General features: G+C 48.8%; 1 protein-coding gene across 1 annotated transcript; it reads left to right on the top strand.

Moving 5' to 3' along the window:
- LOC135913584 (trans-1,2-dihydrobenzene-1,2-diol dehydrogenase-like) lies at window positions 1–27,838 on the top strand. Its single transcript, XM_065446095.2, has 7 exons — window positions 1–182; window positions 2,093–2,204; window positions 10,015–10,178; window positions 10,567–10,819; window positions 12,791–12,915; window positions 21,474–21,624; window positions 27,651–27,838. The coding sequence occupies exons 1-7, from the start codon at window positions 87–89 to the stop codon at window positions 27,743–27,745; spliced, it is 996 nt and encodes a 331-aa protein (XP_065302167.2). The 5' UTR covers window positions 1–86; the 3' UTR covers window positions 27,746–27,838.

The raw sequence follows: 27,838 nt of genomic DNA on the forward strand, positions 1-27,838 counted from the left end.
AACCGCAGAGACGCTGTTGCGAAACATCGACGACTCACGTGTTTTGCTTCGCAAAGGAGCACAGTGCAGTATAAACTGAAGAAATCATGAGTAATCCGACTCGATGGGGTGTTGTTGGAGCTGGTCGTATCAGCCATGATTTCGTTGTCTGCCTGCGTAGCATGTCGCCAGAAGAGCACAAGGTATGCGCCCATAGCCTTCTCCTGCAAAGCGCGCTATACGCTGCCGCAGTGCCTTTTAAACTGCTAAATGTGTGGCAATGCTACAAGAAAACAAGTTAGGCGGCGCCCATAGTGCATGCACGGTAGTCCTTCACCGCTATGCTTCATATTTCTGCAATGTAAAACTGAATTTAACAAAGCAGGCGCTATAATTGAAGCCTCAGCTCTGGCTTTGTCGTACTTTGTTGTCTGTTTCTTCATGTACGGTTGTGAATGACAAAGAAAATGGTGGTGCATCCATTCTTCATGGATGATTGGCGACGTTAATGCCATCAGCAATCTATCTTATCGTTGGTGGGTAATTGTTGATTATACAGGGTGTCCCAGCTAACTTTAGTTAGAGTTTAAAAATATGCGAATGCCGCGTAGCTGGACAAAACCAAAGTAATGTTGTTTGCCGTTGCTTGGAGATACTCAACTTAATTTTTTCCTTCAGCCTAATTAGATAATCAGGTTTCATTAATGAATCAGCTTTTCAAACATTATAGTGAGATGAAAAGTGTCAATGAGAAAATTGTAATGCGACATGAAAAACTTCAGATACAGTTTTATGTTTCTCAATACGTGCTACATAAAAGTGTTTTTCCGAGCGTGAAAGAAGCCCGCAAATGCACGCGAAATTGCCGCGCGACTGGTCGATCGAGGCACTTTGAGTGTATGGCGTGTATAATCACCCAGCCTGCTTGATTTAATCGGGTTTTACTAGATCTATCGCAGTCTGGCGTGTTGCCTATCTCATCTTCATCTTTTCATTTTTCATTAAATCTTCTATCTCTATATTCTGCAGTTACCTGTGCATGTAGCGACTCAGTTTTTATCACTCTATTCCCTGCTTTTTTTTTCATGAACACCATAAGCGCATCTTGCTTAGCTTGACTGCCAACCAGTTGACCCTTCTATTCCCTTTGAATCCCGGCGCTTCTGGAAAGTGAAAAGTGGACAGCGAAGATTCGAGAATTTAGACACGCTTGTGCATTAGAAAGAATGTAAATGCGGAATCTAGCATATAAGTGTTTAGATATTTATGTTTGCGTAATTATTGCGTCTGCTTCTTTTTATTTTTCTGATGTGTGTGTGTGCGTGTGTGTGTGTGTGTGTGTGTGTGTGTGTGTGTGTGTGTGTGTGTGTGTGTGTGTGTGTGTGTGTGTGTGTGTGTGTGTGTCTGTGTGTGTGTGTGTGTGTGTGTACAAAATATTTTGCAAAAGAAAGCGCTATGTTCCGCATTGCGAAGTTATTTCTTTTTTACCGCTTACTCTTTCTGTTCTTTGTTTTAATCGTTTCTGAGTTATGCGTGGTTTTTAGATATAAACGTTCTTTTTTTTAATTGCCCCTGTATTCGGCTATTCTGGCATACCCTTTCGAGGCTTATCTTGCCTCCAACCGATAATTACCACCACTTTTGCGTACAGTTACTGTATTTGACATTCTACGCACTCTACTTTCCTGTCAGGTACACTATGTCACGCTGAATCGCGAATGCCGTTCGTAACCTGAATGTACCGAAAGCGCGGCGTTATAACTGGAAACGCACACGAGACAGATGACCATTATTGCCAATGGGCAAACCCACAAAGGGTCTCATTTGTCTTATAATGTGTATACCTATTTATGTCTTTTTTTATCTTAATGTCATATCTGAATATTCATCAAGAAAGCAAATCAAACTTGTGCATCTCGATGTACAATGCGGAGTGACAACGCCCGTGTAGAAATAAGGCGTGACTTTCTAGTGCTGCCTGACAACTGACCACGCTGTCTTAACGTAGGTTTTCGTGCTCGATAACGGGAATGAACAGGGAGCTGCACAGCGAGTGCCAATCAATAATAGCTTGAAGCATGTAAATCATTGTATTCCCGTCTACGCCCACCAGGTTGTAGCTGTTGCAGGAAGGAACTTCGAGAAGGCTAAACAGTTTGCAGACCTCCACAGCATCAGCAAAGCGTACTCCAGCTACGAAGAGCTGGCGTTAGACCCGGACGTTGGTAAGAACTCGGTATCTATTTCTCGCTCACAGGAGGAGGAGAAGGAATAAACTTTATTTGTGTAAATGAGCTGACGGGGGAATCGTCCGAGGTGGGCGACGTCCCTAGTCCATGGTGCCGTGGGCCTGAGCCGATTGCTTGGCCCTGTTCGCCGCACAAAAGACTTCCAAAATGTATATATATATATATATATATATATATATATATATATATATATATATATATATATATATATAGTCATATCATAAGAAGCCAACAAACACGGACACCAAGGACAACATAGGGGAAATTACTTGTGCTTAATAAATGAAATAAAGAAACGATAAAGTAATGGAAATTAAAGTGGATGAAAAAACAACCTGCCGCAGGTGGGAACCGAACCCACAACCTTCGCATTTCGCGTGCGATGCTCTACCAATTGAGCTACCGCGGCGTCGTTTTCCCATCCACTTTCTTCGGTATTTATGTGTCCTAGTAGAACCCTGGGAGTGTTAGCCAGCGCCACCACTCACAGACCTTGGCGGATGACGTGGAACGTCTTTTTTGCCGCAGGCGTCACGAGAACGTGATCTTTTCTATATATATATATATATATATATATATATATATATATATATATATATATATATATATATATATATTGTAGCGAAGAGATTGTAGAAGAGACGCTAGTGGGTTCAGCGCTACTGGCTCTAAACGCTAGTGGGTCGAGCGCTCCGGCTCAGCAACGGCTCTCGTGCTTGGAAGCTCTGACTGCCCTGCCCGTCGACGTTGCGCTGCTCCCGAGCTCTGCCAAATAAACACCTTTAGAATTGGTGGAGTGTGCGGGGTAACCTCAGACGATCATCCTGGAACTCCGGTCCCGTACCTTACCATCTACCATGCCCCAAGACGCCTCCCAGCAAACGCCTCCTCCTGCACCCACTGCGTGTCCCGGGGTGCCTCGTCATCGCGAACCTCCTATCTACACTGGAGCGGATGACACTGACGTGGACGAATGGCTCACGGCGTACGACAGAGTAGGCGACCATAACAAGTGGGATGAAGCAGCCAAATTGAGCCATGTTCTGTTCTACCTCGCTGGAGTGGCCAGCCTGTGGTATAACAACCACCAAGCAGAGTTCCAGACATGGTCGGAATTTAAGACTTCCCTCGCCGATGTGTTTGGGCGCCCTGCTGTTCGCAAGCTGCGTGCGGAGCAACGTTTGCGAGAACGAGCTCAACAGCCAGGCGAAACGTTCACCAGCTATATCGAAGATGTCCTGGATCTATGCAGGAAAGTCGATTCGACCATGGCGGAGTCTGATCGCATCCGAAACATACTGAAGGGCATAGAAGACGACGCCTTTAACATGTTGCTGGCCAAAAGTCCACGCTCTGTGGCTGAAATTGTCACACTGTGCCAGAGCTATGAAGAACTCCGCAGGCAGCGGTCACTGACCCGTCGATCTCTGCCGCGTGACGAACATCTCGCTGGTTTGTCTGCCATGTCCAACCAGGCAGCGTTGCTCGCAGAAATGAAGGCGTTCGTCCGCGAGGAAGTTGCCCGGCAACTCTCGTTGATGGATTTTGCACAGCCGCATTCGGTACACGCGCCTACGCCAAGTTTTGCGCCTCCGCTTCGCCGCGTCATAGCGCAAGAACTGCACGAGGTTTTGCCTGAGCACCACCAGCGTGTTCCTGCGGCTGCGCCTCACAGCTACGCCGAAGTCATGGCCAGGCCCCAACAGATGCCGACGGCTGTGCCACTCAGCTACGCGGAAGTCGTCACCCAGCCTCAACAACTCCCTCAACGGGGACCTCTCACGTACGCCGAAGTCCTCGCTATGCCCCGACGACAGCCGGCTATGCAATCACTTCACCAGGCGCCACGTCCAACGCGTCCTTCCACATGGATGGGACCTGCCGCAACGACTCGGTGGCGTACAGCGGACAATCGACCAATATGTTTTGCGTGCGGCTATGCAGGCCACGTCGCACGCTACTGTAGTCGCGTGCAGTCGCCTAGCGCTACACCTTATGGGCCAAGTTCTATGGCGAGTTCTCCGCGCCCTTATTACGATGACGAACCTCGGGCTGCGTCACCACCATTCCGCCGGTCCGCTAACATCCGCCGCTCAACTTCTCCACGCCGACGCTCCCCATCACCGATGCGGCCTCGTCCCGAAGCTCGGGATGAGGAAAACTAATCGTCGCAGTCCATGAGGCAAGGGCTGCGACGCCGTCGAAATGCGGAAGTCCTCAACGTAGCCCGTCCAATGTGATAGACGTGTTAGTTGACGGTGTGCGCACATCTGCCCTCGTGGATACCGGAGCCGCTGTATCAGTTATGGACGCATAGCTTTGTCGCTTCCTTCGAAAGGTTACGACGCCCATTGGTGGATTCGCCCTCCGCACAGCAGGCGCACAGCGTATTCACCCGATTGCGGCGTGCACCGCTCGTGTTCTCATCGAGGACGTTGTATACGCCGTCGAATTTATTGTGATTTCCTCGTGCTCCCACGAAGTCATCCTGGGGTGGGACTTTCTCGCCCGCCACGATGCCGTCATTCATTGCGCACGGGCCGAACTAGAACTGTCGCCGATAGCAGATATGACGCTTGCCGATAATGCTCCTTTTGCGAACAAACTACTCGTCAGGCACGACACAACCGTTCCTGCCAACTCGTCAGTGATTGTGTCAATGCAGTGCAGCAGCCTCTCTGACGCCATCGCACTACTTTCTCCGTCGGGCCGCTTTTACACTCGAAAACGTCTGCTGCTGCCTTTTGCGACTGTGAACGTCAAACAGGGCTCCACAGCTATTTTTGTATGTAACCCCTTCTCATACCCTGTGATGCTGCTTCAAGGCGAATGTCTTGGCCACGTAGAAGTGCTCGACGCCGTACAAATTACGGATGTTCCCGAAGACACGTCCTGCGCCAGTTACAACACGCTCGGTTCTCTGTCGACGTCCGACCCTTTGCCCACAGGTGTGTTCGATTCATCTATTGCCGATGGCCTCACCCCGCCTCAGCGTTCGCAGCTTCTGCGCATCTTAGAAGAATTTCGTTCTTCTTTTGATGTCGAGCAACCTTCCTTGGGCCGGGCGTCTGCTGTTACGCACCATATTGACACTGGCTCCCAACCACCATTGCGGCAACGACCATATCGCGTCTCTGCGACGGAACGTCGTGTGATTAATGAGCAAGTGGACGATATGCTTCGCCGCGAAGTGATCCGACCCTCGAACAGTCCATGGGCATCCCCTGTCGTCCTTGTTACGAAAAAAGACGGCTCGATACGGTTCTGTGTAGACTATCGCCGCCTGAACAAGATCACTCGCAAAGATGTATACCCGCTGCCGCGAATTGATGACGCCATCGATAGCCTACAAGGAGCAGAATTCTTTTCATCTCTAGATTTACGCTCCGGCTATTGGCAAGTACCCATGGCTGACGTCGATAGGCCGAAGACAGCCTTTGTCACACCCGACGGCTTATACGAATTTAACGTCATGCCGTTTGGACTTTGTAATGCGCCAGCAACTTTTGAACGCATGATGGACACAGTCCTCCGCGGTTTGAAGTGGCACACGTGCTTGTGTTATCTCGACGACGTTGTTGTTTTTGCCTCTGACTTCACCACGCACCTTCAACGCCTACGGCATGTTTTGACTTGCTTAGCAAACGCTGGCCTTCAACTGAACCTAAAGAAGTGCCGATTTGCAGCGCGGCAGCTTATGATACTAGGCTATGTCGTCTCGAAGGATGGAATCCTCCCCGATCCAGCCAAACTTCGTGCCGTAGCTGAATTTCCTAAACCGACGTCCGTCAAAGAATTGCGCAGTTTTGTAGGTTTGTGTTCCTACTTCCGGCGCTTCATTCGCAATTTCGCCGCCGTCATATCGCCCCTGACGAAGCTCCGTGGCAGCAACGGACCTCTCCGTTCGTGGTCGTCCGAGTGCGACGAGGCGTTCACTAAGCTCCGTCGTTTGCTGACGTCTCCTCCCATTTTGCGCCACTACGATCCAACGGCACCTATTGAGGTACACACAGATGCCAGCGGTGTTGGCCTCGGCGCTGTCTTAGCACAGCGCAAAGAAGGGTTTCCTGAATATGTTGTGGCATACGCAAGCCGTATGCTTACTAAAGCCGAGACCAATTACACCGTCACGGAAAAAGAATGCCTGGCGATCATCTGGGCGCTTACCAAGTTCCGGCCCTATTTGTATGGTCGCCAATTTGATGTCGTCACGGACCACCATGCACTATGCTGGCTGTCGTCATTGAAGGATCCCTCAGGCCGTCTCGCCCGCTGGGCGCTTCGCTTACAGGATTACGATATCCGCGTATTGTACTGCAACGGACGCCAGCATGCTGATGCTGACGCCCTCTCACGTTCTCCCTTGCCAGACGACAATGCCTGTTGCGCAATATCCCTGCTTGACGTTTCTACCGTCGACATTGGGACCATCGCTTCTGAGCAGCGCAAGGACCCCTGGATTGCCTCCATCATAGACTGCCTTGCTGATCCGTCATCGCAGCCAACCACTCGTGCATTGCGCCGTCAAGCTCGCCATTTCGCCATTCGCGACGACCTGCTTCATCGACGCAATTACACCTCTGACGGCCGCCAGTGGTTATTAGTTGTACCTCGAAGCCTGCGTTCTGAAATCTGCGCATCGTTCCACTCTGATCCACAGTGTGCGCATTCGGGACTTTTCAAAACCTACCAGCGCCTCCGACAACGCTACTACTGGCGAGGAATGTACAACTACATTCAAAAGTTTGTTCGTTCATGCCCCGACTGCCAGCGCCGAAAATCTTCACCCCACCTCTCGCCAGCTGGCCTGCAGCCTCTACCCTGCCCTACCCAACCGTTCGGGCGCGTTGGCATCGATTTGTATGGACCCCTTCCCCTGACGTCGGCTGGTAACCGCTGGGCCATTGTGGCAGTAGATCACCTGACACGATACGCCGAAACCGCCGCTCTCCCAGCAGCTACAGCGCGCGATGTTGCATCATTCCTGCTTCGCCGATTCATCCTGCGGCGTGGTCCACCTCAAGAATTGCTCAGCGATCGCGGACGCGTCTTCCTGTCGGACGTCGTTGAAGCGATTCTCAAAGAGTGCCACGTTGTTCATCGTACGACTACGGCGTACCACCCTCAAACGAATGGCCTCACAGAACGCTTCAACCGTACGCTCGGCGACATGCTTTCAATGTACGTTGCCTCCGACCACACGAACTGGGACGCCATTCTGCCATTCGTCACCTACGCGTATAATACCGCTACGCAGAGCACCACTGGATTTTCACCCTATTTCTTGCTGTATGGTCGACACCCTTCGCACACCATCGACACCATTCTTCCGTACCGGCCGGATGCATCCGAGTACGTCCCTATTTCTGACACGGTCCGATATGCAGAAGAGTGCCGTGACCTCGCACGGACCTTTACTTCCGATGATCAAGAGCGCCAGAGGAGCACTCGCGGTGACGCCACTGCCACGGTCACCTTCGATCCGGGAGCGCTCGTGTGGCTCTCAGTCCCTTTAACTGCCCCTGGCCTCTCATCAAAACTGGTCCCTAAGTATGAAGGCCCTTATCGTGTTCTCGAACGCGCATCTCCTGTAAACTATGTCATCGAACCAGTTGAGCCATCTGAAGACATGCGCCGCCGGGGACGAGACATTGTCCATGTCGACCGTTTAAAGCCTTACTACGACCCGCTCATCGTGACGAGCTGTTAGGTCGCCGGACGGCTCCCTTCTCGCTCCCGGGGGGTGGTTGTAGCGAAGAGATTGTAGAAGAGACGCTAGTGGGTTCAGCGCTACTGGCTCTAAACGCTAGTGGGTCGAGCGCTCCGGCTCAGCAACGGCTCTCGTGCTTGGAAGCTCTGACTGCCCTGCCCGTCGACGTTGCGCTGCTCCCGAGCTCTGCCAAATAAACACCTTTAGAATATATATATATATATATATATATATATATATATATATATATATATGTGGGGATCGCACGCGCATCCCGATATCTCCGGAGCGGCCACGCGGTTATCACGCGATAATCACGTGCTCGCTCGCGGAGGGTAGCGGGGAGAGGGCACCTTCGCCACTCCCGCTGCTCTTCGCGCCTGGCCGCGACGCTGCAGCCAAGGCACCCCGTTCCCTCCTTTCCCTTTCTTGGAACCGGGGAGACCCCCTCTCCGCTGCTCGGGAGAAGCGCTATTCCCCCGACGGATCTTTGTCTCAGAGTGGAAGAGCTTGCGAAAGGCCGCATCTCAAATCCGCCGCTGAGACCGCCGCACGCCGTCCCCTGCGCCCGGCCTTTGTGTGCGACTCACCGCCCCAGGGCCCGAGCGCGGATCCACTTTTGGGTGAGCTGAACTCTTATCAGCCTCTTTTGTGGTTCCCACATTGTGCGGTTTGTGTTTCACCCCAGACGTGCGGAATGCTCCGCCGCTGCGGTTGTGTTTTGTGTTCTATTTGTGTGTGTTGTGGCTGTTGTTGTCTGTTGGAATCATTGTACACCAAGGTGAATAAACACCTTAGGCCGAGACTCACCCTGTCCCCACTGGCCTGAACCCGCCGTGGTCGCAACTCACTGCGAACCGCGGGTTAGGGGTCACAGCTCTGACTGCTAGGGCTGCTGCGAAAGTGCTAGGGAGCGACTGCCGCTCCACCGGCGCTGTGCGATCCAGAGAAGGGTCAGGTGCGCACGCGCGAGCCTGAGTAATACCCCTATAATATATATATATGGATCGATAGATATATATATATATATATATATATATATATATATATATATATATATATATATATATATATATATATATATATATATATATATATATATATATATATATATAGATCGATAGAGATAGATAGATAGATAGATAGATAGATAGATAGATAGATAGATAGATAGATAGATAGATAGATAGATAGATATATATATATATATCGAAATCCCGTTTTAATACGCACATATGCGAAATATGCCCTGGTGTCTTCCGCACAGTAGCCAGTACGTCGTCGCCACTTGTGAAAGCCAACAAAGCCTTGACTTTTTCGTATACGTGCGTTCCAGCAGTGTGCAGATAGCGCCAACTGCCCTGAGCCAAAGCCTCCTGTTTAAAGTTTTGCAGAGCAAACGCCAGCGCAATCAATTTCTCGCAGGCTCCAGCTGTTCTCACGTGACACCTGAAATGTGCGGTAAACGCAATGGGGCTGTTGGCAGGCGATCGTGATTCGTATAATGCCATGAACCGCACCAACTTGCGCGAGGGGTAATGACTGCTAATGCGGTTTATTCAAATTTGTGCGCCGCATGCTTCGGCGTAGTGTGACCTGCAACGAAACAGGTCCGTTGAGCAGGATGTGAGGATATGTCCAGTTAGAATGAGCCAGCTCCTCTGCGACCCCTGTTGCAGACATAGAAAATCAGGGGCCGCATCCCCAGCGTCCTTGATTCAGAAAAATCATCCGTCATTTGCAGGCGCCCTCGCTATATCTCGTTCGATAATGTGATTAGGCATCGCCCTTTCTTCCAAGCCGTTATCGAGAGCTATCAGCTAGTTCGTTAAGCGAGGCATGTGACGTGTCCACTGTGAATAAACAACTTGTCCGCATGCCTTGGAAAACATCCCATGCAGTGCGCACATTCAGCGGCATAGCCAGGAATTTGGGGGGTGGGAGTGAGTGAGGTGGGGCTGGGCACGCACTTTACCGGGGACGTAGGGAGGGCACGTACCTTGCACCCCCTTCCCTGGCTACGCCACGGCGCATATTCATATCATGGTAATCAGCCGCATAATTCGCCTTGGGCAGAGGTGGCGTACGTGGGCAGCCTGCACCCCGACCACTATACAACTTCGCGCATGCTGCTGGAGAGCGGCAAGCACGTGCTCTGCGAGAAGCCGCTGACCAGCAGCCGAAAAGACACCGAAGCCTTATGCGAGGTGGCCAAGGAGAAGGGGCTCTTCCTCATGGAGGTGAGGCGCAATTCATTCTGTCGAACGCTTTCCAGGGCAGCATTGCTGCGTACGGATATAGGCGAGTGAGTGCCCGTTTTCTCGAGTGGTCAAAGTCGTGATTCCGTGGTAATGCAAAGCGCTTCCTGTACTACGTTGCCGTAATGTGTGCCATATCACGGTTTAATCTGACAGAAAATACCACTGACATCTCATACGTTTTAAGCGTTGTGCCGTTCGCTAACAATACAATATCCAGATATTAGCCGAAAAGGCTATTGGTCCAAATAGTTTTGTACGCATCTTCTTCTGACATTGTACACTAAAGCATTGATTTATAACGTGCGCATATGTCGAAGGGCAAAATCAAGCCGCTATGAGATCGTATGTTGCGGCGTACGAATCGCAGGCGCTGTGGAGCCGTTTCCTGCCGTCGTACCGGCGTTTGCAGGAAGAGCTGGAGCGAGGTTCTATCGGCGAGCCACGCTACGTTCACGTGACCGCAGGCTACCCGATGCAAGGGCTGCAACGGGTGTTCCGCAAGGAGTTAGGCGGCTCCGCAGTGCTGACCATGGGCACGTACACCACAAACCTCATCCTGCAGGCTTTTGGTCCGGAGTTTCCTGTTAAAATTACCGCAAGCGGAGACTTCACCGATGAAGGTGCGTGGCTGGCAGCAACACAGAGACACAGTGGTTTATATACGCAGCCCCATAACACCCCAACCAGCCCCCGACGCCCCACCCTTGTACTTCCCTATAGGGGAAGCCTGACACCCCCAATATTTTTCTTAACAGCAGCCGCCGCCACCATTTGTCATCTTGGCAAATCATAAATACCGTCCAACAGGAATACCGACAGGCAATGAGTCTCAGCGTGCAAGAAGTACTGCTAAATGGACGGTAGGCGCGAACATACACATGCACAAAAAGTACAGGCAACACGAGTGCCTGTTCACACTTAGAAATAGTCCTTGCACTTCCCTTTCTACGTGCGGCGACAAAAGAAAAGTGCTCACTTATATCTTCATAGATCTCAGGTACGTTCCCCATGCGGTATAGCTCCATTTAAAGAACAGCACCTATGAACTGACCTCTACAGACCTCTACAGACCTCAGCGACAGACTGTTGTGTCGATGTGCACCTCCGTATGAAGCGGCACCCTTCAGTGTTGTCTCTCTTTATTTCATTTCCCTCTTCTTACAAGCACCCTGTAGGGTAGCAAACCGGATGCGCATCTGGTTGACCTCCCTGCCTTTCCTTCCTTTCTTTCTTTCTCTCTTAATCAAATAGATTTTCAAGAAATCATTCCACACAAGGAGCAGGCTGGCATTTGTCTGTAACGGTCGCCTCCACGGCGACAGGGTACAGCTTATAAAATTACTTTTGCTTATATTCAGCCTAAGGTGCAGCTGCATGGACCCTTGGTGCGTCTTATAAAGCGCGCCATTGTTCTCGCAACAAACGCTGAGAGCTCATGGAATGTGAGGAGCAGAACCAAAGTTTATGAACCCTATGATGCAAATGGAACGTAATCTAACGCGTCTCCTTTTATGGCTGCATACATTAGCGAGATTACTTGCCCCTTTCATATACGTTACCTGGTAAACTGAGATAGGCGCAATAAAAAAAAATTAATATCTGTGTTGGCCAACTATAGATATTAATCTGTGTTGACTTTGATCCAAGATACTGAGAGTAAGTTCTGTAGAGCGCTTAGCACTTTCAACCTTACCAACAGCCCCGCTCCACATTTTTCGTAACCCTCTACTTTCCACCACGCCCAAAAAAAGAACCAGAATTTACAAACACCTGCAGAGACAGAATACGCTAAAGAAATTTCGTACTGTGAAACGTGAACATTGAAGCGCCTGCATGAGTGTTTTTTTTTTAATAAAGTACTTTCCCTTCAAAGTGTAGCGCTGAAGGTGCATTCAATAGCGGTACGTCATTTATATTACAGAATTTAAGTCACGGAATCTGCACAAACAGTACACGCTAGCAACTAGCCACAATTTACGTAGCGTATCTCGAGCCCTTGCCTCGAGTATCTGTTACTGTAACGAGTCAGAGCACTATTCCATAAACTACGCTGATTCACTCGTCTTTTCACATTAGAGTTCCCGTTACCAAGTCTTCCAGCTCTGATGGCTCATTCACACCGGCGACTGACAGGGGTCGCGCGACCAAGGTGGTCGCAAAGCTACCAGCCGAACATGATCACAAATGGTCGCAAATGGTCATTTTTTGTCGAAAAGCGACCATTTTGGGCCAGTCACTCGCTGCTCGATTTTTCAGTCGCGCGACCGTGGTCGCAAAACTGATAAACCGATCAGCGGCGCACCGGAAGTGATCTTTCATGTTTCTACATCCGGCCTCCTCCCGCCTCGCGGCAAATTCCGCGTAGATTCCGAGAGTTCTCACTGAGAACGATAATCTCCGGGATTGCGACTTGCGGGTCATGCTCAGCCGGGCTTGCCGGTGTGAACATCAGTCGCCTTCGGTCGCTTTTTGATCGCGAGTCGCAAATGGTCGTGCGACCTCCTCAAGTCGCCGGTAGGAATGAGCCATAAATACTTCACCATGTGACCAAGTCATCAAAGCGCAACCGACGTTTTGTTATGTACTCGCAGGTGTGGACACTGTCGTTGCCGGCACAGTGATATTCAGCGGCGGGCGCCTTGCCACTTTCGCAATGTCATCTATTTTTAACATGCCATCGACAGCAGAAATCGTCGGAACAAATGGAACCATTACAGTAAGCAAACAACAAGCTGACCCGCCATGGTTGCTCAGTGGCTATGGCGTTAGGCTGCTGAGCACGAGGTCGCGGGGTCGAATCCCGGCCATGGCGGCCGCATTTCGATGGGGGCGAAATGCGAAAACACCCGTGTACTAAGATTTAGGTGCGCGTTAAAGAAACCCACGTGGTCGAAATTTCCGATGTCCTCCACTACGGCGTGCCTCCTAATCAGAAACTGGTTTTGGCACGTAAAACCCCATAATAATAAAAAAGCAAACTGCTGATACGTTTGAACTGAAGCTCGAATCGGAAAGGCTAGATATGCTATTCTGACGTCTGCAATGCTTTGACTAAACATACATTCAACACGTTCAATCTCCGTAGCAATAGCATAATGATGGTGGTGGTTTATGAAAAGATGTAGGCAGACTGGTCGCAACAGCGCTAACTCAGTGCCAGAATGCTACGGAACATGGCTCTCATATATCTGTCATGTACACCCGGCGACAAAATATTACGGACCATGAAATCTAAGAAAAAGCTGATTATCTCCGCAACCTCACAACGCAATCTGGTATTTGCATTTCGGACCTCGACTAGAATATGCTAACAACGTTGTCGTGGGCAGTTTTGCTGGTTACTGCTACAGGCTGCTCGGGTATTTAACGTTTTCGGAGATCCCGTGGTCTATTTTATTCTGTCCGCGACTGTACGTTGCATCGTTGCATAGCTTCCATCCACAGCTCAAACATAAGGACTTTAAGGAAACTTGCGTATTTCCTTCCTGAATGCTCCCTCTAGTAATAAAGGTGTCCACATCTTAAATTACAACTAGGATCAACCATTATTCGTTCAATAATAATCGATTAACGTGCACAAGCTCATACAGGTCGATAGTCACCTAAGTTAAATCGGACGACGACGAAGTGTCTGCTTGGCAGAACGTTGTTTGAGTATCTCTCGCCTTCTTTGTTTCTTCTTTTTTTTTTGAACTTATACGTGTACCTCTGACGCGTCGCTTCTTTGTCCGTCGGCGATGGACATGCACCACCTCGGGCATCTGCCAGATTCGGCGACGTCAGCGGTCCCGTCAAGAAAGCCGACTGGCCCTCATAGCGACTCTGACAGCGAGGACACCCTAATCTATTTACAGTACTGCTACTCTCATTTGAGAGCGTGGCAATTGGGCGATACAGTATACATGTATATCAGTACACATCTAGGCAGAATAGTTGATTGAAAAAAAAAGGAAAATAAAAAGAAAACAATTGCCAAGGATGGAAATTAAGAGGAAGCCGAGTTTAGGAACAAAAATGCATGTTTTCACATGACAGCTAATGAACATGATACTAGCCGTGAAGAATACGTAAGTAACCAGTTATACATGAAATAAGAGCAAACTGAAAGATAACACTTAACTCGTCCAGAAATGTTAAAGTTGTGTGAAGAGATGCGCTTAAAGCACATACACTTTGAGAGCGAGAAGAAACGAATTGAAAGCGAAAAAGAAAAGATGGAACGTCGAAAGCAACAAAATGCACAATTTGTGACGATGATTCATGCGATGATAAATTATTTTATTTACACACTGCAGCTTCTACTTGTGAGGTCAATTCGGACAACGATTCGATGGCGGTAATAGCAGGATCAAGTCGGTTCCGTTCAGCTACTGCAAGGGGAAAGAATGAATACTTGAACGTGTCGTTGTTGCATGTGTATTCTGTTAAAGTGTACGCATGTTTGTTACGTGTTCTTCGAGCCTCAGAAAATGTGATGTACCTGGACACATCTACCTTATAGTTATTTTTTAGAAGCTGAAACAAGAACTTCAGGTGAGCGTGTTTTGCTATGGTAGATAGCGTTTAAAATCCAGACTGCGTTAGAATATTAGTCGGTGAGTCAGCGCGTTTCTATTTGTTGTGAATGAACCTTATAGCCTTTCTTTGTACTGCCTCTAATTTTGTTATGTTAGTCGTTGTATGAGCAAACCAGACGGTGTTTGCACATTCGAGAACTGGCCTAACTGACGTTGTGTAGGCCAGTATAGCTTCGTTGACGTCGTAGAGAGCGCAAGGCTTCTTTTGAGGAAGAATAATTTACGTAATGCTCCTGCGGTGATATTCGAAATATGTTTAACCCACCTGAGGTCTGAGGTTAATGTAACACCCAGGTATTTATGTTGTTCAACTTTAGTTAGTGGTATGCCGTCAATCTCATATGTAAATTTAGATGGTCTTTGTCGCGTGGTTAGTGCCGCGCGGGGCACTAGCACGCAGGGACGGACCGACACGTACCGCTACTTGCTTAGACGAAAAGGGAATGCCCCTCCTTTATTGGGCCCGAACATATATACACACACACAGGTCACAGGGGGCGCCACACTCTGGTGGCAGCCTAACAAACAGGGCTGAACTGTGGCGACCTCTACAGTCTTGTTTTCCTTGTTACGGTCATGGCCACCGACTTCTTTACGTTAATTGACATCTGCCAATTAGAGAACCAAATATCTAGAGTCTTGAGGGATGTATTAAGTGTGATGTGGTAGATATAATTAGTGATTTCACTATAAATAACGCACTTGTCGGCGAACAGTCTAATATTACAAGCAATGTTAGCTGTGATGTCATTACTATAGATTTCGAAGAGTAATGGCCCAAGAACTGAGCCTTGGGGAACTCCGGAAGTAACGGCAACAGTGTTAGATAGCATCTTTTCGTAGACTACAAATTGTGAACGATTGGCTAGAAATTATTTAATCCAGGCTGAAAGGGGCCCTTTCCCAACAACACTTTCAACTTTAGCGAATAATTTGCTATGGCATACACAATCAAATGCCTTAGATAGGTCAAGTAAAATCATGTCAGTCTGGCCCTGATGATTGACAGTAAATGCAAGATCGTGCACTAGTTCTGTTAGTTGGGTTACTGTTGATAAGCCACTGCGAAAGCCATGTTGGTAGGGAGACAAGAAGCCAATACTCTCTAGAAAAACCGTTATGTGCTTTAAAATTATGTGCTCTAGAAGCTTACAGGATGTACTAGTTAATGAAACGGGTCTAAAATTTGACATTTCTGCTGTGTCGCCTGATTTATGTATAGGTATTATCCTTGCAATTTTCCAGTCGTTCGGTAGTTGTGAAGTCGTGAGTGATTTACAAAACATTATGCCGAGGTATCTACTGCACCATTCCGCATACCTTTTCAGAAAGTCATTAGGTCTGTTGTCAAGACCACTGCCTTTTTTAGGGTCAATATTAAGCAGAAGATTAATTATGCCAGCGTCCGTAATGTCTAATTTGCCAATGCTTACACCCTGTCTGGTTAGAATGGAGGGAATAATGTTATTGTTTGTAGTAAATACTGATTGAAAGAAAATCTACTCACTGAGCAGCGAAGAGCCCTCCAACGATGACTTCGAACTTGTTGTGAGCCGCAAGGCCAAGAGACGTCACACCAGTACCTCTTCGTCCTCGAGCACATTGAATGAAAGACCACAACGGAGGCCTATGGCCAATGCCATATTTTTCGTTCCTACTGTGCCCAACAGGAACACGAAACGCCTCCACAGGCAAAATGGTTCGGAAGTGCTGGAGGGATTGGTGCAGAATGAAACTACTGACATCAAAGTGAATACACGTAAGAACGTACTGGCGATTGATGTCACGCATGCGGCTGGATGAATACCCCGCGCAACGGTTACCGATCTGGACAAAATGAAGGCTCATTCCCACATCCCACAGGCCTCTGACGTCGTCACCGGTGTCATCTACGATGTAGACGCTGAGATTCCCAGCTCCGACTTAGAAGTTCTCGCAAAACCAGCCAGTGAAGCTGCTGTCATTGCGAGCGTTACCCGCTTGGGCAACACGATTTGTTTGAAGATAGTATTCAAGGGTGACTCGCTACCTTCATATGTAAAGGTTGGGCCACTTTCGACATCCTGTACGACCTTTCATACCGAAGTCACTACGACGCCTCAACTGCATGAACCTGGGTCAGGTGAAAAGCGCGTGTAAGAATACAGTAGTGTGTTCTTGCTGCGCTGAAACCCACTCCGCGGATGATTTCGGGGCCACTGTTCTTAAATGTTCGAATTGTCATGGCTCCCATGAAGCTTCGTCAAGGGATTGCACAAACATCAAAAAGGAGCTGATTCTCCTAGAAAAATGTCGAGAGACCATTCGTCTCATCTGGACGCTGCTAAAACCATCAGAAAGCGGCGATATCGACGCCGGCATTCATTAAAGAAAGTCGTTAGCTTTACCGCGTCCGTCGCATGCACTACTATTCCACCTCCCTTGCCGCCCAGACAGGTCGCGGCTGATACGCACTAGAATGCTGAAAAAAGCGAGGCTGCGGCTGATGCCGTTTGGGCGATGTTGTCAAAGCCACAGCCACCTGCAAATCCGCAGGGCACATCGGCAACCTCGAATTCTGAACCTCCCACCGATAAACTGCCTGAAGAGTACAAACAAGTGATCGTAATGCTTCAATTACGGATGAACGCCATTCGCGTGCTCCTCAATAAGCTAACAACGCAGTCAGTTCAGAGTGCACTTTAGGTACTGGATTCTCTAATTCCAGTATTTGCAAGCCTTTCATAGACACCATGGCTCATCCAATACTGTCATTTCGCACTGAGGTCGGACAAGCTTCGATTTTACAGTGGAACACCATAGGATTGAGGTTCCCCATCTCATCCTTCCGTCAATATATTGTCGCAAATCGGTTTCGCCATAATCGTTATTTGCGAATCCAACGTACTTACTCCCATTAAATTGTCAGGGTACGAACCTTTTCTTTAGGCGGCGTGCGAGGAGCGCAGCAAAGTTGGAGTGTACTTTTTTTTTTTATTGCGATGAAGGCTTGCCCTTAAGGCATAATTCTTGGAGCGTATATGTGTATTATATGTGTGCTGTGAGGCCTGTGTTGTGTATGAATTGAAGCAGTGTTTTGTGAAATCTGTTGTCATGTATCCAGCGGTCATAGCTGGTTGTCACACTGTAGCGGAGGCCGGCTTGCAGTAGGAGACGCGAGCGTTCCGATTGTAAACCCGTACATGTCCATATTAGGTGGTATGCATCTGATTCCACCACAGGAACGGAGCAGTATGGACACGTAGCACCCAGTGGTAAATGCGGCCAGTTCCACCTTGATACAACAGCCGGTGTAAGGGCCACCCCGGCCCGAAGCCTCCTAAGCACAACTTCCTCCGCCCTAGTAAGGTGAAGGGGGAGGGAGCAGACACACGGTGGGATAAGAGCGCGTGTGTCCTGCCGGAGAACATTTTTACGGGCTCGCAGCGAGTTACGGGGTTGGGTGTACATGCGAACGTATTTTACGTATACCCACCATGCAGTACAACCACATGATAACAATCAATGTCTGCCTACGTGTAAGAAAGAAGCAAGCGTCATTCACCCTCACTGGTGTCTACCTATCCCCGTGAGGAAGATTTGAACGCGATAGACTTCAAGGCGTATTGCTACTGACCAGTGATCCTTGGACTATAACTGGAGATTTCAACGCGCATCACTTACTGTGGGGTATCTCGGCAATCAATTCCAGAGGCAGGAATTTGGTGTCGTTCGCCTCTGATCACGAACTTTGTGTCATGAATGATGGCAGTCCTACACACCTACGAGGCCTTAAGTACAGCAGTTGCCTGGGTTTCACTTTGGTGTCACGATGCTTCAGTTCGCAAGTTGAGTGGTTTTAGAACATAGAAAGACATGGAAGTGACCATATGCCTATATACTTGCAGATCAGTGGGCTAAACAATTCCTTTTCGTCGAATGAAGTACGAAGAATCAACTAGACTAAATTAAAGCTGCACATAGAAAATGCAAGCAGAAAAGACAATTGCCGTAGTCTGGAGGATACAATCACAGAGACAATGAAAGAAGCTTCATGCCGCCTAACGTTGACAGCGAACCGTTCCCAATTCTACTCAGAACTGGAAAGGCCAAATGCTCTTCGACGACTAGCTAAAGAGATACAGACGCACGAAGGCAATTTGTGACCTGAGAATGGCACGGGCAACACAGAATAAAATCCAGCGCCAGTTGAACCAATCGCAGGAACAACGTTCGGAGTCCTTTTGCTAATCACTGGACCCTCATAAACCACTTTCATACATCTGGAAGACTGTTCGTGGACTGCGCTCGTCTCTGCAACAGGGACATCCTTTCATGGCCTTAGCCCTACATCACTGTCAGATGCCATTCGAGGTGGCGAATGATTTTTGTTCGCAGATTGCTGGCGTGTGTATCACCGCCAACGCCGAAGCCGGGAGTGTCGTCCCTGTGTCTCGCGTCACAGAAATCAAAATTCCATTTACTATGGAACAACTGGACGCCTCTTTGGCTGCTTCTCAACTTTCATCTTCATCAGGGCCCGATGGCCTCACCTATGCAGTTTTTGCCGATCTTGGACAAGAGGCCAGGCAAGAACAGCTGAATTACTACAACCGCTCATGGCATGACGGCATCTTTCCTCAGCAATGGAAGATTGATAGGCTCGTATCACTACTCGAACTAGGAAAGCCGCCTTTCGACTACCTTACTGCCTTGGCAAGCTGCATAGGGAAAGTAATGGAAAATATGATCCTTACACAATTAGAGTAGCATCTTGAGCGCCACAATGTGTATCCTGACTCCATGGCAGGCTTTCGGCGAGGCAGGTCATCAATAGACAATGCTATTGACCTCGCAGCGTTCATACAGCAACAAAAATGCCTCAAGTTCATATTAGTGGCGCTCTTTCTTTATATGAAAGGGGCGTACGATAATGTCACGCATGAAGCGATCCTCGAGTCATTGGAGGCTGATGGAATCGGTGGCGGAATGTTTCAGTAGATCCTTTTTGTGCAGACCGAAGATGGCCCGCCTGCCAACTATTATACGTGCGGAAGGGTCCCACGGGGCGGGGTATTGTGCCATATTCTCTTGAACCTAACTATGGCTGGCTTTGCTGAAATATTTCCCAAGACAGTTCACCCATCAATCTACGCTGATGACATTTGTCTTGGATCTTCAGCGGTGACTCGTCTTCAAGAGCGCGCAAGAATTCAGCGGGCAGCCACCCTAACTTGTTCGTATCTCCGCAAGCAAGTCCTTAGTGTGTCCATCGAAAAATGCGCGTTAATCATGTTTTTGTGCAAACCCATGGCACTGTACCCTGTTTCTCTCAATGGCCAGGCTATCACATACCAGAAGTCTCACCACTTCTTAGATGTGATTATTGACAGGGACCTTTTATGGAGCCACCACTGCATCTACCTGAAGGCGAGACTAATTTCGATTGTACATATGAAGTTCCTGTGCAGAAAATCGGGGGCACGTCGGTACGATCCATGCTGCAGCTGTACAGAGCACTGTTTCTGGGTTTTTTAAGGTACAGCTTGCCGGTTTCGGCGAACACGTGTAAAACCAATATTCGTACACCGTAAAGCCTGCAAGGCCAGGCTCTACGGACATGTCTTGGAATACAAAAATGCGCCTCCACTCATGTGACTATCATAATTGCTAGAGTCTACTTGGTTTTAACGATTGACAACCTTAGAGCACACATTCGACATGTGTCCAATTGTGTCCGACATGTGTTCGACATTCGACCAAGCCCTCATAAAGGGGCATGACATCATCTTCCAATGGCTTCCGGGGACTGTGGCATCATCGGAAATGACCTTGCTGATGAGGCTGCCCGGTCCGCCGATAAGGAAACCCTGACAGTTCCTATACTCTTATTAAGGACAGACGCTGCGATGGGTCTTCGTTAACTAGCTCAAAACAACACTGAAACTTTGTGGAACACCCAGATTTTCTCCAACTGCCGTCTTCACCGGCTGGGTCTTACATTGAAGATGGAGATTCCATCGACCTTCTCCCGCCGTGATGCAACTTTACTGTGCCGCCTCTTGTTAGAGGTGGCTTTTAAGAAAACCTACTCATTCCTTCTTGGAATGTCGGACACACATATCTGTGACTCATGCAACTGTGAAGAGACGATCGAGCCCACGCTGTGTTTTTGTAACCTCTATGAAGTCGAACACAACGTTCTTCGGAGGGTGTTAAACCGATTAGAGAACAGACCATGCTCAGACTAAGATTATCGGACCATGGCCGCACGCGTCGCAGGCTTACAAAGCGACGCAGGCGCTGCTACAATTCATGAAATCAACTGGCCTCAGTGACCATGCAATTGCAGGCGTGAAGTGATGGACAACAGCTCGTGTTCACACTGAGAGTGCCTTCTTCCTTCCCTCTCCTTTTTTTCTTTTCTTCTCTTAAACCTCTTCCTCCGTGCGGGGTAGAAAACCATACGTGTGTCTGGTTGACCTCCCTATCTTTCCTTCCTTCCTTACCCTCCTCCTTCTAAGATAGATCACTTTTAAGCAGACACGCCACTTAGCTCATTCAGGTTGCTTTCAGCCAGAGAACACATATGGCGGCTATTCCAGTCGCCGCTTCTAGAGGAGCTTCGTGGAGCCTATAGTAATGCCGCTGATCTTGCAAGCGTCGCATTGAGCTCTCGTGCTGAATATCTTGTGTCGTTCTCTTTGTCGCCCTCAAGTTGGATCCGCCGAGCCCGTCTCCGAGAGGAATGCAGACGCCGGCTGGACGGATGGACTTTCCCTTCCCGCCTGTCAGCATGCCACTAATTTACGAATTCAGCGCGGGACTTCGCTATGAGGCTGAAGAAGTCAGAAGCTGCTTGCTTCGAGGTGAAATCGCAGTTTATATAGCTTTCGTGGTCTACTCAGCGCGCACAGACAGTTTTTACAGAAGTCTAAACAACGCATTAATTAAACCCGCACCAATGCTCTCTTTCTTTTAGTGATTGAATAAGTTGGCGTTTATGCCCAAAGCCTTTAAGACATAAAGTAAACTTACGGCTTATATGTAACGCACGTGGGTTGTGCATCCGTGTGTCAGTTCGTGCCTGCTCGCAGGGCTTGATCTGCGTTTAGTTAAATCGCGGTTCACTAGAATTCTTGCATATAATATAAGATATTCTTTTTTGAACTTTTGCACGTGGTGAGATCAGGTGGACTCGCTTATTGCTATTCGCCGAACACGTGTATACGAGTGCTTGACGCTTTCATTGAAAACGGATAATGGTGGCACTTGACGTAAATTGCCTCCGAAATTCCTTGCGCGTTTCTCACTACTTGTTGCCCACAACAGTGATCCCCACTGCAAAACAGTAGAAAGCTGGGCTATTTGGTACATATTCATTGTAAAACAGCACAAACAAACGGACACATAACACCTAGACACCGCTAGCTCTACTGAAACTGGTTTATTTGAACGAGGAATAACTATACAGTAAAAGTGCAAAGCTGAAAGAGAGGAGGAGAACAAAAAACAAGTGGGGAAAAATTTGCATATCTCCCGTGCCTTTAGGAAGCGAGATTTCGCATTCTAAAAGCGATATGGACTGACAACTCCATAAGCCGACAAACTCCTGATGCAGAGTGATTTATTGCAATCTTCTGTCCTCTAATAAGGTATACATCGGGCAGACTTGGCACTGCTTGGGTTCACTGTCGGTATCAAACGAGACGCGAACAGCATGGCCGAAGCGCAACTGAAGGCGCCACCATAGAGACGCGCGCACTCCTGATTTGACCGCACTGCACGATGATGCTCCCCTTAAACTGCGATATTTTCGTTTCTATTGTGGTGCTCCCGTATTTGAAAGCGAGAAAAGACGACGGTGCAAATTGTAGCAGGCGCACCGCTGTTCGCGTTTCATTTGACGCCGATAGCACATATGGTTTTCGCCGCACTTAGTAGTACGCCACTGCGGAAGAAGCGCGTGCCGTGAGGAGGTCGCGCTTGTGCCGCACGTGTGCTTCCCGATGCGGCTCGTTATGCTTTGCAAGGAGCCTAACCCCGATAGTATACCTTAATGCATTACGAATGTTTCTTACAAAGAAGTCTAATCCCGATTGTATAGAGAGAGAGCGAGAGAGGGCTCTTTATTAGAAAAACAGAGAATTTTGCCGGCGCGTATATAACCGCTGGCATTCTACTCTGTATAGGGATGGGGAATGGGATTAAAAGATTCCAGAAGAGAATAGGAGAAAAAGCGGATAAAATAAATATGAAATGTCCGAGTGTACCTGATACTAATACGTACAGGTGACATGGCGGGCAAATTTAGGCTTTTGTATAGGAAGTGTGCAATTTTTAAAGCTTTCCTATTAGACCAATTTCTGTCCGGTATTTGAACAACAAATCCAAAACCTGTCGCTGTTTTGAAGGGCCGGGCATTGGACCTAAGATGCTCAGTAACGTTAACGGTTCGTGGCAAATCATATCCATTTGGTGCTCAAAAAATTGTCTCTCGTCGCGGTACGCGGGCCATTCTAGTTTTATGTGCTCAATTGTCTCTAAGTTGCGACAGTTATCACAGTATGGGTTAGTGGTAAGTCCTGTGCGGTACAGATAATTGTTCGTGTATGCCACGTTCAGCGGAAGACGATTACCTTCATATGTTACCAAATGTGCAGCAGGCTTTCACCTTCCTGTGTTACAAGAGTGTAACAACTACCGAACTTTTTTATATTTTCTAGCATTTAAATAGAACAGAACCGGAAAAGAAACGAAAATATCGCAGTATAGGGCCAGCATCATCGCGCAGTGCTGTCAAAACGAATGTGCGCACCTGTCAATGGTGATGACTATATACCTTCCCCAGTTATGCTTCAGCCACGCACTCCACATTTCGCGTTTCATTTGACGCCGATAGTACGCCTGCGCGAGCACTGCAATGGGATTACATATGTAAGCACATTGCGCAAAATGTGGATGTGTTCCGTCATTTGAGGGCACATCAGTTCTGTATGCTAACAATCACAAGAGAGCCAGGGAGGTTTCTGAACCGTTTTTACAGCGAAGCTGTATACCTCTACCACCCAAGGAAATTTTTCTTGTCGTTGGCGTGGTAAGAGAGAGAGAGAGAAAATAATGTAGAGAAAGGCAGGGAGGTTAACCAGAGGTAGTTCCGGTTGGCTACCCTGCGCAGGGGGAAGGGTTAAGAGGGATAAAATAGAAACAGAGTAGAAGGGGGAGATAGAAAGAAAGGGAGACAAGGGAGAAAGGGCATAGTAAGCAAGCTCCCCATACGTGCGCCTATCCCGAGGGTGCTGCAATACCGGGCCGACCCGCGGCGGAGGTGAAGCAGGCGTTAAGCACTCCCCATACGTGTGCCGATACCGAAGGTGGTGCAATGCCGGGCCGACCCGCGGCGGAGGTGAAGCAGGTGTTAAGCACTGCCCATACGTGTGCCAATCCCGAAGGTTCAGCAATGCCGAGCCAACCCACGGCGGAGGTGAAGCACGCGTTAAGCACTGCCCATACGTATGCCAATCCCGAAGGTGCTGCAATGCTGGGCCGACCCGCGGCGGAAGTGAAGCAGGCGTTAAGCACGGCCCATACGTGTACCGATACCGAAGGTGCTGCAATGCCGGGCCGACCCCCGGCGAAGGTGAAGCACGCGTTAAGCACTCCCCATACGTGTGCCAATCCCGAAGGTGGTGCAATGCCGGGCCGACTCGCGGCGGAAGTGAAGCAGGCGTTAAGCACGGCCCATACGTGTGCCAATCCCGAAGGTGCTGCAATGCCGGGCCGACCCCCGGCGAAGGTGAAGCACGCGTTAAGCACTCCCCATACGTGTGCCAATCCCGAAGGTGGTGCAATGCCGGGCCGACTCGCGGCGGAAGTGAAGCAGGCGTTAAGCACGGCCCATACGTGTGCCAATCCCGAAGGTGCTGCAATGCCGGGCCGACCCCCGGCGAAGGTGAAGCACGCGTTAAGCACTCCCCATACGTGTGCCAATCCCGAAGGTGGTGCAATGCCGGTCCAACCCACGGCGGAGGGGAAGCAGGTGTTAAGCAATCGCCATACGTAGGGCGATCCCGAAGGTGGTGCTATGCCGGGCCGACCCGCGTCGGACGTTTAAGCACTACCCATACGTGGGCGCATCCCGAAGAAGGTGAAATACCGGGCCGACCCACGGCGGGGGTGAAGCAGCCGTAAGCACTCCCCATACGTGGGCCTATCCCGAAGATAGTGCAATCCCGGGCTGGCCCGCGGTGGGGGTGGAGCAGGCGTTAAGCACTCGACATACGTGTGCCCACACCGAAGGTGGTGCTATGCCGGGCCGACCCGCGGCGTAGGTGAAGCAGGTGTTAAGCACTCCCCATACGCGTGCCCACACCGAAGGTGGTGCTATGCCGGGCCGACCCGCGGTGGAGGTGAAGCAGCTGTTAAGCACTCCCCGTACGTGGGCCCATCCCGAAGATGGTGAAATACCGGGCCTACCCGCGGCGGGGTGAAGCAGGCGTAAGCACTCCCCATACGTGGGCCGACCCCGATAGTGCAATGCCGGGCCGACCCGCGGCGGTGAAGCAGGTGTTAAGCGCAATAAAAACAGCGCTAAACGACGGGACGAGTGAAGGGACACAGACAACTGCGCTGACTAACAACCAAAGTGTGTTTATTCCGTCAGTCAGCATAGATATGCTCCGCCGCTATCTGAAACTACAGAATCTACAGGATAGGGCATGCGCACGGGGGAATGCAATTAATGTGATAAGAAGGCAATCTCCTTTGGGAGGAGAGAAATGGACGGGAGGCTTACACATGCATCACCACTAACGTGAATGTGGAAGGCTTCGGATATAAGGCGTGGGCGGTCATCACGATATTTTGACAGATAGGTTACACTTTCGAAGGATGGCTTGCAGCCGCATTGCAATCCGGCTGCGAGCCATCGTTCGAATGCGGCTGCAAGCCATCCTTCGAAAGTGTAACCTATCTGTCAAAATATCGTGATGACCGCGCACGCCTTATATCTGAAGCCTTCCACATTCACGTTAGTGGTGATGCATGTGTAAGCCTCCCGTCCATTTCTCTCCTCCCAAAGGAGATTGCCTTCTTATCACATTAATTGCATTCCCCCGTGCGCATGCCCTATCCTGTAGATTCTGTAGTTTCAGATAGCGGCGGAGCATATATATGCTGACTGACGGAATAAACACACTTTGGTTGTTAGTCAGCGCAGTTGTCTGTGTCCCTTCACTCGTCCCGTCGTTTAGCGCTGTTTTTATTGCTCGTAATCATGAACCAACCAGCCCAAATGCGTACTCTTTTGCAGGTGTTAAGCACTCGCCGTACGTGGGCCCATACCGAAGATGGTGAAATACCGGGCCTACCCGCGGCGGGGGGGCAAGCAGCCGTATAGCACTCCCCATACGCGGGCCGATCCCGAATATAGTACAATGCCGGGCTGACCCGCGGCGGAAGTGCAGTTCGCCATTAAGGGGCCCATATACACAGCTTACACACATACATACACATACACATACACATACACATACACATACACAGCAGGGTTACGGACTGGATCCCATGGGAAGGGACGCGTAGCAGGGGGCGGCAGAAAGTTAGGTGGGCGGATGAGATTAAGAAGTTTGCAGGCACGGCATGGCCACAATTAGTACATGACCGGGGTTGTTGGAGAAGCATGGGAGAGGCCTTTGCCCTGCAGTGGGCGCAACCAGGCTGATGATGATGATGATGATGATGATGATGATGATGCACAGCTTCGCTTGTCCTGCTTCTTCGCTGAGTGGAAGGGCGCTGAGGTTTTTTTTATTATTATTATTATTAGCGCGAACTGCGACGCATGGGTGAGTTGCCCATCCATATCGCTTTGAGAATGCGAAACATCGCTCCTTAATGGCACGTGACATATGTTAATTTTACCATTTTCTTTTTCACTTACTCTCTTGCACCTTCGCTCTTTTCCTGTATATACGTATATGATGATCGTTCGAATAAACCGGTATCAGCAGTGCTTGTGGTGTCCGGGTGTTAACACTGAGTCCGTCTGTTTGCACTCCTTTACAATGAATGAGTGATACTCATGTCAAATTACAGTCCTTCTTTGCGTCCATGGTCTTCATTTGTGCACTTATCAGGTTGTCTAGGGTAAAACACTTTCCTGTAACCGGGTATCACAATCTCACGACATACAGATTACGAGCACCTAAATAAAAAAAAGTACGCCTAAACAAAATCCGTGCCTGGCATCATGTATAGTTGTCCTGCTGAAAGATGTGAGCGAGTCACCATCTCTTACTTGGGAAACAACGATCCGCACACGAAGTTTTCAACTAACCTGGACACTTCAAGAAACATGCGTGTCAGCAGCATTTCAGCTGCTCAAACTGGAGTCGTAGTTTCTACGATACAAACTATTTTACATACTGCCTTACGACGAGCGACAGTTAGACTTTATTTTTCAAGGACATGAAACCATGAGATTAGAAGAACATTATACTGTAATATAATATCATTTCACACTTTTTCGCAGGAATTCCGCGACCTTCATCTATAGGGTAGCAAATGTAAAGCAAATGTAAATGCAGCAATCCCATACACACAAAAAAAATTAATATAGGTAAAATGTATTTTCCTATATAAGGCAATAAGAGGTTAAGTAAAGATTGAAGTTAATCGCTTTTGTCTGCTTACACTTAGCACCGCTATGAAAGCGTTCTTTCGTTGATAAATTAGTTTAGATACAGCCAATATCTTTCCAGGCGAATGAAGCTGAGCTGTTTGTTCTTGCAAACAGATACTTTTCTGAACTCGTACAGAAATCACTAAAGGTACTTGGACAAAACTCTCACTGTAAAGCTGGTAATTAAACCATTTTTTTTTACTTTTCCCGCAGGTGCCAAGGAGAGCCCGCTAATGACACACAAAGACTCGATCCTTATTGCGTCCGTTTTGGATGAAATTCTTAAACAGATTGGTGTGAAGTACTAACTTCGCGGACTACCGCATAAACCTCTGCAAGTCATAAATGGATCGCTGTAGAGGAAAGAGTCAAACAAAATAATAAATTTCATTGGAAAAGGA

Source organism: Dermacentor albipictus, chromosome 4, assembly GCF_038994185.2.
Source record: "Dermacentor albipictus isolate Rhodes 1998 colony chromosome 4, USDA_Dalb.pri_finalv2, whole genome shotgun sequence".
In the NCBI taxonomy this organism is placed as follows: domain Eukaryota; kingdom Metazoa; phylum Arthropoda; class Arachnida; order Ixodida; family Ixodidae; genus Dermacentor; species Dermacentor albipictus.

Bases quoted from the DNA above. Each gene is read 5' to 3' on its own strand.
- LOC135913584 (XM_065446095.2), top strand. From the start codon at position 87: ATGAGTAATCCGACTCGATGGGGTGTTGTTGGAGCTGGTCGTATCAGC. The intron at 2,205-10,014 runs GTAAGAACTCGG...CGCCTTGGGCAG, and splicing joins GGCGTTAGACCCGGACGTTG to AGGTGGCGTACGTGGGCAGC. The intron at 12,916-21,473 runs GTAAGCAAACAA...GTCGCCCTCAAG, and splicing joins GAACAAATGGAACCATTACA to TTGGATCCGCCGAGCCCGTC.